This window comes from Anolis sagrei, chromosome 5 (assembly GCF_037176765.1).
Source record: "Anolis sagrei isolate rAnoSag1 chromosome 5, rAnoSag1.mat, whole genome shotgun sequence".
NCBI classification, from domain to species: domain Eukaryota; kingdom Metazoa; phylum Chordata; class Lepidosauria; order Squamata; family Dactyloidae; genus Anolis; species Anolis sagrei.
This window is the reverse complement of record NC_090025.1, coordinates 158495280-158508378: the sequence shown is the minus strand read 5'-3', so window position 1 is coordinate 158508378 and position 13099 is coordinate 158495280. Positions and strand designations below refer to the sequence as shown.

General features: G+C 37.8%; 2 protein-coding genes across 2 annotated transcripts; one reads left to right on the top strand and one right to left on the bottom strand.

Moving 5' to 3' along the window:
• Positions 1 to 4971: 4971 nt before the first annotated feature.
• SMCO3 (single-pass membrane protein with coiled-coil domains 3) lies at positions 4972 to 7996 on the bottom strand. The gene is made up of 2 exons (XM_060776125.2): positions 7698 to 7996; positions 4972 to 5917 (listed from the first exon to the last, which is right to left on the bottom strand). Exon 2 carries the CDS (start codon positions 5889 to 5891, stop codon positions 5208 to 5210), a length of 684 nt encoding a protein of 227 aa, XP_060632108.1. The 5' UTR covers positions 5892 to 5917; positions 7698 to 7996; the 3' UTR covers positions 4972 to 5207.
• A 2432-nt stretch (positions 7997 to 10428) lies between these two features.
• On the top strand, positions 10429 to 11533 carry C5H12orf60 (chromosome 5 C12orf60 homolog). The gene has a single exon (XM_060776126.2). It carries the CDS (start codon positions 10636 to 10638, stop codon positions 11422 to 11424), a length of 789 nt encoding a protein of 262 aa, XP_060632109.2. The 5' UTR covers positions 10429 to 10635; the 3' UTR covers positions 11425 to 11533.
• The last annotated feature ends 1566 nt before the right edge of the window (positions 11534 to 13099 follow it).

Sequence of the window (13099 nt, the reverse complement as noted above, 5' to 3'; positions counted from 1 at the left end):
GATATATCTCTGCCGAAACAACAACTTAACAAATATAGAAATGAAATTAACTGTCTCACTTATTAAAAACACATTTTACCTGGTGAAGAGATCTGGAACTCTTGAAGGTTTGTATGTAGTTTTGCAAAGTTTTTGTTAACCCAAATTAAGGATAATTAGTATTGATTTAAAAAAAAATCTGTTTGGCTTGACTAGGTTATGCATTTCTATTAGCCATTCAGTGCTTCTTGAAATATCTCGTGTGTGTGACTGCTATTTCCTCCTGTCTCCACTTTGATGAGGATCGGCACCATATTTACACTCACTGGTTACAACTTGTATCTTTCTCTCTTGGTATCTCTCTAATGACCTGATTCAGAGGGCTCTGATATCACTCTACAATAATATAGCGCTATGTTCCACTCTAGTTGCCATGGCAACATTCTGGGGAATTCTGAGGCTTGTAGTTCAGTGAGGCATTGGCCCATTCCCAGAATTCTGTTGTTGAAGCAGGTTTTCCTTGAAATATTCCTGGCTTTGTTTCCCAATTGAGACCAGAAACGAGGAGATTATTAAGTACAGAAGTTTTATTACTGCAGGAGAAAACTAAAGGGCGTCGTCTGGAATTGCCAGGTACCATACAAAGAACAAATTAAATGGTGCAATATTTATTTATAGGCCGGGAAGTAGCAGCAAAGAGTGAAAGGACCAAGGCAGAGACATCTCCAGCTCATCCCCTGTTTGGGTATCAGCCAGCACGTCAATTACTTAAATCAAGACATAGTTTTCTTAGATCTACAGAGACACTCGCTGGAACACCTCAGCAAGCGAGAGTCCAAAAGTGGCAGGCCCAAACCCAGCACCTCAATCTATGGGTGATACCAGATGAGAGACTCCCCTCTGGGAACACAGAAGACTGGGCGACTTGGAAGGCACTGAACAGACTGCGCTCTGGCACCACGAGATGCAGAGCCAATCTTAAGAAATGGGGCTACAAAGTGGAATCCACGGCATGCGAGTGCGGAGAAGAACAAACCACTGACCACCTGCTGCAATGCACCCTGAGCCCTGCCACATGCACAATGGAGGACCTTCTTGCAGCAACACCAGAGGCACTCCAAGTGGCCAGATACTGGTCAAAGGACATTTAACCAACTACCAAGTTTGCAAAATCCGTGTTTTTTTTTAATCTGTGTGTTTGTTTTGTTCTGTTAGAAATGTAATACAATGGTATGATTGCTGATGACACGATAAATAAATATAAATTTATAGGTCACAGACGATTACACCAAAACACAGTAACATTCTTTTCTTCTAGGCCTACCTCTCAATCCTTCTAGTTCCACCTCCTGCCCCTCCCAGTAACCGCATTGAACATGTCCAAGATTCTTCAGACTGAGCTCTATTGTTTATTCAGAGTTTGCAACTCTCTTATCTATTTGGCTGCTTTTGCAGGCCGAAGCCTTGAGGTTCAAGAGTGACCCATTGCTGTGGAAACCTAGCCCTCCCCATATTCCAGCATCTCTTACTCTTACCAACCCCCTCCCATTTCTGTTGTGTTATTAAACCAACATTTCAAAATGGCAATTATTCCAGAAATTATCCTTCTAACTGAAATTGCCCAGATCCTGTTTCCTTTTTCACTAGACAGTCAATGTAAATCACTGGATATTTATTTTTTATTTTATTTTATTTATCCCTGGTATTTCTACCGCTGAAGGGGGACTCAGGACAGCTTACATTGGCAACGATTCAATGCCGCTACATATAAACAATTACAATAATACAACAACAATTAAAATGCATAAGCATTAATTAAAACAGTGCATAAAACATTAATTAAAACAATAATATAATATCAGCTGTATCGTCATTCCAATCAATCACAGTGTAATCGTCTCCCTCGTGGCGGGACCGTGAAGAGAGTTTTGCAAATATAGACAACTCATCAGAAAGGAGATTCCACCTGAACATTAGGAAGAACTTTCTGACCATGAGAGCTGTTCAGTGGTGGAACTCTCTACCCCGAAGTGTGGTGGAGGCTCCTTCTTTGGAGGCTTTTAAGCAGAATCTGGATGGCCATCTATCGGGGGTGTTTGAATGTAAATTTCCTGTTTCTTGGCAGGGGGTTGGACTGGATGGCCCACGAGGTCTCTTCCAACTCTATGATTCTATGATACTATGATTCTATGAAACCACACAGAACAATACAGATTCTATTGAGGCACAGTTCGTATCTGCTTTTCTGAAACATCTCAATATCCTCCGGAGCCTGACACCCTATTGTATCTTTAAAGGGGGCTTTTCCTGTTTGTCTTGCCTACCTGAGGGAATTTTCTCTTAGCAGGACCTCAAAGCCGTTTCACAAGCACCACAAGTTCCAACAGTTCCACAGGCACTAAAATAAAGTTAAAAGTTCTTCTGGGGGTGCTGGATTGTATATGCTTCTGCCCACACTAGTGCATTCCAGTTCCAGTGAATGTAATACACACACACACACACACACATATAGATAGTCCGTCGTCGTCCCCCTTTGTTTATGTTTCATAAATATATCATAATCATGAATGTAATCATATGGGAAACTCAGAGTGCTTAGTTAGGGCAAAACTCTAGGTCAGGAGATTTGGAATTAGCTTAATGTTTTTGGAACATTTCCCTTTCACATCCCCGGGGCTTTGGGCTTGATAGACGATTGATTTAATCATTTCAGGCTCTAGAAGGTAGCGGAGATGGATCTCTGCAAAAGACTGAACCATATGTCTTTCGCATCTGTGGAAGTTATATTAATTTAATAAAAATATATTCATAGACTGGTCCATGTGATCACGAGAAGTCGGAAGCGACTGAACAAATAAACCACAACATATTCAATAGGAATAATATGTTAAATACATTCTTTTGGGAGGGGTGGATGTCTTGAAAACACCCATCAGAGAAATGTACAATAGTAACATTTGAATATTTCCATCTTGAAAAAATGGTTTGCTTCTATAGCAAATATTTCAACTTTTCTGAGTGACAAGTAAAAGCTGTTGGTGTTGAATATGTACAACCTAGAAAACAAGGCAGAGTTACACAACTGATTTGCTTAATTTTAATTCAATATGCCATTTCTCCTAGCTCCTCTGATTTTGCCTATGAAGTCATTGCTGTGTTTTTGAATCATGCCAGCTAACCCACCTCATAGGCCTCTATGAAGTCACCATCTGTGCAAACATTGAAATCATTATACCAAGATGCCCTAGCTCCTATCTCCTTAATGTATTTTCCCCCTTCCCATCGTCTCTTTCCAAGGAAATATAATAAGCAGAGTTGAAGGTTTGAGTGGGATTTTTTTGTCTATTCATCCTTGCTTGGGAGCTGTATGCCAATATAGAAGGACGTTAGATTGATGTGTTTCTATGTATTCTGTCCTTGTGACCTTTATTGTTAAATCAGTTGGTATATAAAATATATTTGTGAGTAGTTACTTTGCAGAGAAGGTAATTAAGAAGGGAAAGGAAATGAAAAGGTAAGAAAAAGATCAAGAGAGGAAAAAGACAGAAACAGGAATTAGATCAGCTACATTTAAAAGCAGCTTCACAGCCTGAAATTTTAAATAGTGCACCCCCAAATCTTCAGTTACACATGTGAAATGTTTTTGTGTAATAGGAAATATATACTGGATGTTCCGTACACAACTTTGAGAAGGCTCAAGCCTGTATGTGAGGTTGAAATATACATCAGAACTTACCTGGATTCTGCGATTTGTGAACCGAGGTTCCCACTGATAACTAAAAAATAAAATCTATATATGCTTGCACTAACAAAGAAGTCACATAGTGCATGTATTTACTTCTATATTTTAAAGCCCTATTTAGAGAATTTAAATGCAGTAATCATACATTGCTGAAATGTCTAATATTTGGTCCTAGGCTGATTTGGAATGGAACATGCACAGATGGAGTGAAGAAAACACAGGGTAAGAAACATTTTATTTATTTATTTGATTTATTTATTATATAATATATGTTCCTCATATATTTATAACCATAAAGGAGAAGCTTGTATTTATTTGTATAGCATATAAACTGTCAAGATCATGCAATTTCAACTATATTATCTCATGACATGTAAATCTTAAGATCACCATGAATTAATAATTTAATAACATAGTAAAGGTAAAGGTTTCCCTTGACATTAAGTCTCGTTGTGTCCGACTCTGGGGAATGGTTCTCATCTCCATTTCTAAGCTGAAGAGCTGTCGTTGTCCGTAGACATCTCCAAGATCATGTGGCTGGCATGCTGCATGGAGTGCCATTACCTTCCCGCCAGAGTGGTACCTATTGATCTACTCACATTATTAGATCTCATAATCTAATAATATCTAATAATTGAATCTAATCATCTTGATATCTAATAACCCTTTGCTATAAGTCTTTTTATGTATCCTTCTTATTCCAAACCTGTCCTCTGTGTCTTAGATTATTAATTATACTAACTCACAACTAACTCACAACAAGTTCTTAGGATAATAATAATGAAAATAGAAATGTATATACTGTACGTTCTTTATTGATTGAGTTCAGGTTTTATTCCAGTTTGTGTGCTAGAAAGATCTAGACAGAGAATGTGAAAATAGAAAGTGCAAGTTTATATTATTCACTTTGCACACTGACAATAAACAGGGAATATCAATTAATGCCCTGTTTAAAAATAGAGCTATAACTAATGGTGCTTTTGTACTCTCTTTTTAATTCTTGAATCACTTATATACTGTGGGACAAATAAATAAATTTATTCTGCCTCACAGTATTTGTCCCACAGTGAAAAAAAGACTTTCAGTGTGTTATATTTTCTAGTTATGTGTGTTTCTTGTACTGTCTCTTATTCAGCACATAGAAATGTGGCATATCTATGCACCATAACATAATCGGGTGTATAAGATTGCTCTGTTTAACACTTGTAATTATTTTTTACTCCAATAATTATAGTTTTTTTAAAAAGTTTGCCTTTCTTGTACAGCAACTAAACTGGACTAAGCACATTGGCCCATTTCACAGATCTACAGAAACCGGTTATTTCTAACTTACTGCTTATAAATTACTTAGTACCCAGTTTCATATCACTGTTTGCAGAAGGCAACTAGCCACTTTAACAGCAAAAGGAAACTTGTGTCAAGTGCATTATGAGTGATAGCCATATATCATGGCACATGGTCACTGATGAGTAGGAGTATTTCTCTATCACATTAGCTCAGCATTGCCCTTCACCAGTGCACTTATTTCATTGATGGCACAGTGATATGTCTCAGAAGCTTCCCTAAATTCAATTAGATGGTTCTCATAACTTTGAATAGATGCTAGAAGTTGATCTCTTTCTACTGCCCCTAGGATGGCATGAAGAATCACATCAATTCCCAAAGCAAAGATAGGAATGGCAATGCCTCCAAGGACAGATATCCCAATTTGAGCAAGCAGAGCAACCAATTTACTAACTGTAACTATTACGATATTTGAACATATTAATTTTATACCTACGGCACCTGCAGAAGTAGTAGCCTCTCCAAGTATAGCAGAGAGAATTCGATAAGCTATTGCTATTTTCTCCAGCTCAGGTTGTTTGATATCATAAAGCTTTTGGTACATCCCTGGCTCCAGTCTCTCCTTCATTTCTTTATCAAGCTTCTGTACTTCTTGTTGAATAGACTTCATGGCTTGAATGATAATGTCACAGTTCTCTTTGATGGTGCCATTCTCTTTTATTGTAATGTTTGTAATCTTGGCTCCAAGATGTTCCTTCATTGTTCGAATCAATTCATTGGTAACTTTAAAATTAAGTTTCATGAGATCAAGGAGTTCCTGGTGCAGGTCAATCACATCCTGGCGTCTTTTTGGATTACTTGGGTAGAGGAGGTCGCTTAGCTTCATTCTGTGAAGATGAGCTGATAATTAAACTGCAAAGTAGATATAAGTGTTTTAAAATAACGATTAGTACCAATTTTTCTCTCACGTCACCTCATATGGAATATAACAATTAACCTTATCACATTGAGATATATTTATATCAATATGCATCCCATATTTTTTAGGACTGGATGCATACCATATTCAGACGATCCTCTTTGAATCATCACACTACAGAAGGCTGGTTCCTCCCAATCAATTTGAATACCTCCCTATGTCATTTTAAAAAAAATCTAATATTGCGCAGCCTGGAAGTTTTGAAATATCATTCCTGAGAGATTTTAGCTGATGGAATGGATACTGATTTTACAATCACACAAAAAACAGCACCTCAGAACCATATTACATCAAAAAACACAATTAGAATCCTGTGTAAAACATCCTGTGATGTCTTGCAGACACATTCAAACAGATTACCGATGGAATGGGAAAAACATTTATTTATTTATTTATTTATTTATTTACTTACTTACTTACTTCATCTTTACCCCGCTTTTATCACCCTGCTGGGGACTCAAGGCAACATTACAAACTCCAGAAAAAATAAATGCCACATGGACATAACAATAAAACACAGCCCCTCAAATTACAAAAACAGTTAAAACATATGAGCAATTAAAATACATAAACGATGGAACAGATTAAAACCATATAAAGTGCTGAGTGTTAATCTCATGCTTATGCATACTCATTTTCTAAAATCCATGATTATTATAGTTATAGTTATTATAATTATAGTTATAGTTATTATTCAGGCTATTGAAGTCTCCTGTCCTTTCGAAGGATGGTGAAAACTTGGCTGTGGGACCAAGCTTTCGGGGCAGGGCAATAAAGCAGCAATAGCAAAGATTACCAGGCCAATTAGATTTGACGTGGATGACTAGGACAGTTTTAAATGGTGTATTTTAATATTTTGATAAATATTTTTAATGTTTATGTATGTATATAAGAATTTGTATCCCGGCATTGAATGCTTGCCGTATATATGCTGTGCTCCGCCCTGAGACCCCTTCAGGGTGAGAAGGACGGAATATAAATCTTTTAAATAAATAAATAAATAATTTCATAATATCCTATTCGCCAGATGCCTGCATACAAATCCAGGTTTTAAGCTTTTTTCTAAAGACCAGGAAGGATGAGGCCTGCCTGATGTGACTAGGGAGGGAGTTCCACACCTGAGGGGCCACCACTGAGAAGGCCCTGTCACACTTGCAAAAGGGGTGGGACCAAGAGCAGGGCCTCCCCAGCCGATCTTAAAGCTCTTGTTGGCTCATAAAGGGAGATATGTTCAGACAGGTAAACATAATGTGATAGGACCTGTTTGGAATCTTATTCAAAGAGCCTCAGAAATGAAGTATATCCCAATGTGATAAGGTCCAATCAAGAAATAAGGAAGGGGATTTGATTCTCCTGCATTAATGTCCTGAGGAACATAAGTGCCTTCTATACTTTCAGAGGAGACACCAAGAAGCAGGCAGTTTAGCTTTCTAGCTAAGTGAGGAACTCCAGATTCGTTGTGCCTCAGTCTCCCCATCTAATCAAGTGACCACACAGAATCAACTGAGTACAGTAGCATGTTTAGAAAGTTTTGATGCAATCTGACCAATACTAGAAAAAAAGGTTGCTAATTTATATACCCATGTTATGGTTTTTGATTTTTAAATATCTTTTCTTTAAAAAAAAATAGACCATGATCACAGTTCCCATCAGCATTAGAAGAAAAAATGTATTCCCCACATTATTAATAGATGTAAATACTGAAAGAGATACCTTTCTTCGTCCTGGTTATGTCATACTCAATCAACTGGGCAAATTGTCCAGATGATGGAGAGAATGTCAAAGACGTTTCCCATGAGGTTCAAAATAGTTTATTGGGCAGAAGAATCTGGAAAGTAAGTTTTAAAAAGCATGAATGTAATACCATTTTGAAACCACAATCGGATGTCACTTGGCCACACAGATCTGTTGTATCATAGACTAGTGGCTTCTTTATAAAAGAGAGAGAAAGTTAATTAATCAAATTGGTTTGACAAATCAATCTAACGAAAAGATACTCTCATATCCTGAGTGATGTATTCTTTGCCCACAGTTTGGAAATGTTCCTTTTTTGACTAAAATTTCCAGGATCCACCTGGTAATGCAGACACTAGTCATGTTGGCCAAAGAATTCCAAAGTTACAGTCAAACAAGGAAGTTTTCCAAGCATTGACTCTTACTTTCTGAATTGCACACAGCTCTGGCAGTAACAGGGATAGAATGTAATCTATACTCCAGTCAAGAGCAAAGATGATAATGGCTGCTTTAATACTTGTCTAAACACCAGAGCAACACCAGGTATTGGCTAACTGCTGGAGAAAAACAAAGCCTCTTTCCTACCATTTCTCAGTACGCGTCAACTGTATTTAGGGACCAATGAGTTCTGCAGAAATTCGAAAGTTATACATTTATGCTTCCAGAGAGGTGGTGAAGCTGAAATCCTTGGCAGTGGAATCAGACAAGAAAGCCAAATAGGAAACTCACAATTCTTGCTAAAATGGAGGGTTCCATACCACGTGATTCAGCCACGAATCGTATTCCATCAATCAGTAAATATCCAAATCTAAATTATCACTTCCTTGTTATCTCCAACCACACTATTCCTTGTCACAAAACAATTTAGTAATAAAAACAATCTCACATTACAGCTTGACACAATTCATTTCGGTGCTCCTCCAAACATCCCTTTTTTGGTTGTCAGTCTGTTGATAGCGCGAATTAGGCATCATGTCGATGTCCTCTTGTACTGATGCTTGCTTGGACTTGCTTAGCTTAGCATTACAGATCACAAGGCCATGGTCATTGTGCTTTTTACTAAGCTCTCTTTTAGTGGACAGAAGCTCATAGAACTCGGCTCCAAATATATGCAGATTTTCTTTTCAATTGCTGACGTAATGTTCATGCCTCTTTCTGAATATACCAAAACAAATATGCTGCCAATTAAGCAAAAGTTCTCATGGCTAATAAACCACCTGTAAAAATGTTGTGCACATTTTGTCACTGCGTGGAACAAAAATGTGCTTTAAGCATGGCGTTCCAACTCATAATGCATTTCAAATGGTATCTTCATTGTTGAGCAAGGAAACACTCTTTATGGGAGAGGTGAGCAAAGTGTGGACTGCATTTTTTCCCTGTACTCTGTTGTCCACCATCATCCACAATTCCCATTTTCAATAGAACCTTACTAAAGCCCCCAAAGGCATAACTGGGCTTTGAGAAGGTGGGCCTGTTTTAAGGCTGTGCTGATCTAAATTTGGGCAGGGGAAATGTATGACTTTCAATACAATTTATGTGTAGCATACTATAATTAAATGTTGCACTAATGGGATGCATCTGGGGCAGTTCCAGGGCAGAATGCTCTCACAGATGGATTATTCTGTTGAAGTGGACAACCCCAGGGTATCAACTCACCATATATTCTTTCTACAAGTGTGAGATAGGAGGATCTCTTCAGTAGATCTTAGTCTTTGGACAGGTATACGTAGTAGAGATGCTCCTCCAAGTATCAGGGTCCCAAGCCAATTAAGGCTTTGAATGTCATCACCAGCACCTTGAATTTGGATAAGTGTCTTGGTAGTCAAGGACCTAAGAGCTGGCAAAACCACCTCTGAGTATTCCTTGCCTTGGAGTAATCTTACACAGATAGCTTTGAAGACACATACACATACACACACACATTGATAGCCAGGGCAATTCCTTTAAAACTGGTTATATGGTTTCTATATTATATTATATTATATTATATTATATTATATTATATTTTGTATTATATTATTTAGTTTCTACAGTCAGCAATTCTACTGCTTTTTCCATATCATCCAAAACATAATTGAAGACTTATCTCTTCCGGCAGGCCTACCCAGCCAATTTCAATCACATATTTTAAATGTGTGTCTTGTGTTTAATATTTTTTCTGTGCATTTTAATATACATTTTGTAGAAATATGTTTTAATGTGTGTATTTCATAGAATGTTTTAGATGATTATATTTTTTAGCTATGTTGTAACCTGCCTTGAGCCACTGTAAGAAATGAAATTATTCTTATTTTATCTACAAGGACATTCACATGTATGCATTATAGTAGTCAAATCTGGAAGTTTTCAAAGCTTTAAGTATTGTTGCTGAATTGGTAGTTTTGGTTTAGGAAAATGAATAGTGGGCACCTGGTCCCTAGCACTTCATACTGGGGTCTCCTAGGGGAGGGCAAGACATCTCCTCACCTTTGGACCTCATACAGTGTCCAGACATAAATCTGGCATTTGTGCAACCTCAACTGATTCAAGTGGCAAAGAGAAATAGTTTTTTGTGGCTGCTAGTAGGAAGCCTGCCATTGGGTACTCAAAATCAGGTCAATAATGTAGGCAGTGGCATATGAGTGCAGAATAGGCTTTTCACAACTTTGTGCTTTCAGTAAATGTTACACTGTAACTCATTTATGCAGTTAACTTTTTAATTATGAATATTTCCAATATTTATAAAACAGGAAACTGTAGAACTAAATATTTATTGTTTTATTCATCATATAATAGGCTTACTTCACTCTGGTTTTCTAATAAGTGCTGCTGATGGGATTTCCGAAGATATATGGCTGAGACAACCATTTGATTGATGTTCTTCCACTGAGTATTCTCCAGTTTGTATTTTTGTGGGACACATCCCATTTTTTTGAAAATGATGTCCTTTTTTGGTGCAGACAAGGAAAAGGCAAGACTGGTCAATGCTAGTCGTGGTCTATATGACTGTGTCTACATGTTTGTCTCTTGCACTAACACTCTATTCCGAATGTTCAACCAGTTCCTCAAAACAGAATTCCCGATTATTATAGTGAGGGAAAACCTTAGTATCAAGGAGAATCTTCAGCTCCTGATGAGTTCTCTGAGAGAGATGCAAGAACTCGTGGAGTCAAAAGATAAAGAGATCAAGGAGAAAATCAGCCATCCTTTGTATTCCAAGATTACTAAAGCTAGCTCCTCTTCTACGGATGACAAAATTAAACTTCTAAGGGACATGGCTGTTCAGTATAAAGGGGTTTATGACAACATCTGTGGTCCTGTTTCAATAATCTTATTGAAACATGGCAATCTCATAGAGAAACTAGAGGCTGCTATTCGGGACTCATCAAGCACTCCTGTGCTGTCTCTTCGAGTGAGTGACCTTCTGATGACTTATGAAGAAATTACTAAAGTACTTCCGGACGTCACCACAAGTGCATCCAGTGTAATGCTGCCAACAGACTCAAGGGCTCGCAGCATGTCTATAGGAACTGCAACTTTCTCACTTACCAGTTTCATGCGGATCCTAGCTGTTCGAGGACAGTCTTCTTCAAAAAATACCGTTGAAATAACTACGGATTGCCTGGAAGAAACTGTTAAAACACTGAGGCCTGTTTGTGAAAGTTTTCAAAAGACTGTTAAGATGGTAGAAGAATATGTCACATTGATAATTGACAAGCTGCAGTGAAGCAGAAGGTGATTGCTCGAGTCTTAGAAACCCGCTTCTCTTTATGCAGCAGGGAAATTGTGCAAATAAAAAAGAGAAAATGTCATATTTTCTTTATCTGCCATTTTGATGTAAAATATTAAGTATGCTTGATTTAGTTAATGAAATATGCATATATATATATATATATATATATATATATATATAGTTTTTGTGTCAGGAGCGACTTGAAAAACTGCAAGTCACTTCTGGTGTGAGAGAATTGGCCCTCTGCAAGGACGTTGCCCAGGAGACGCCTGGATGTTTTACCATCCTTGTGGGAGGCTTCTCTCATGTCCCCACATGGGGAGTTGGAGCTGACAGATAGATAACTACAGCTAAAAAAACAGATAATAGAAAACTACAGCTAAAAAACTTGGCTGTACAACAAACCTTTTGTTGAAGTTTTGTTTTTTTCAATTTCTGCATAGCTTTTTCAGATTCTATCACTGGCATAAGCCCTAAAGCACTGCACTATTACACGTGAACATGTACCTCAAAGTGTTATTTGGTCAGGAGAGCATTTGAAAATGTCTATTTTGAAAGAAAAATACCATCTGTAGAAACAAAGTAGCCAACTGTGAATTTGAGGTAATTTGTGTATAAATAATGTGCATGTTGCTGTTCAGCGCATCTTTCTTGGGATTTAAAGAATTGAAGAGCGACTGATTTCTTTGCTCTTCACCATTTGGTGCATCAGATACTGGGAAGTCCAATTGTCAAAGACAACAAAAAAGAATTAAGAGATATGAACTCCTGGGGCATAAATACAATAATCTTTTCCTAAATCTAAAATTCTACCCATATGTTTTCCTGCTACATTATTCACTACATGAAATTTCCACGTGGGGGCAGCAAAATCACAGAAATGTTTGAAGTATCAAAAAGCGAGTCTGATTCACTTGGTGTGTTTCAGCATAGACACAGACAAGGATAGTTAGTTACAGCAAGGGCAAAATATTTCCTCCTCAAATAACCATTTCTATCTTGCTACATGAAATGAAATGTTTCATTTGAAATGTGCTGCTGAAAGAGAGTTGTATACCATGTGATTATCACAAAGATATGGACCTATGAGCAAATCAAGTCTGAATTTCCCTTACATTCAAAATGACTAAACTGAGAGTGCATCTGCACTGTAGGATTAATGCAGTTTCACACTTCTTTAACTGCCATGTCCCAATGCTATAGAAACCCGGGATTTGTAATTTTATAAGGTCTTTAGCCTTCTCTGCCACAGAGTGCTGATACCTCACCAAACTCCAGCTCCCAGGAATTCCTAGTGTTGAGCTATGACAGTGTGTCAAATTGCACTAATTTTTCAATGTAGATATAGATGTACCCTGAGGCTATCATGGTCAAGACATAATCCTGAGACAACATGAGAACATAAATCCAGTAGTGTCCAACTCTTGGGGTTCATGCTCATCTCCATTTCTAAGTCAAAGAGCACGCGTTGTCCGTAGACACCTCCAAGTTCATGTGACCAGCATGACTGCATGGAGCACTGTTACCTTCCCTCCAGAGCAGTACCTATTGATCTATTCATATTTGCATGTTTTCGAACTGCTAGGTTGGCAGTAGCTGATGCTGACAATGGGAGCTCATGCTGTTCCCCAGATTTGAACCTGTGACCTTGGTAAAGTGAGAAGCAGTA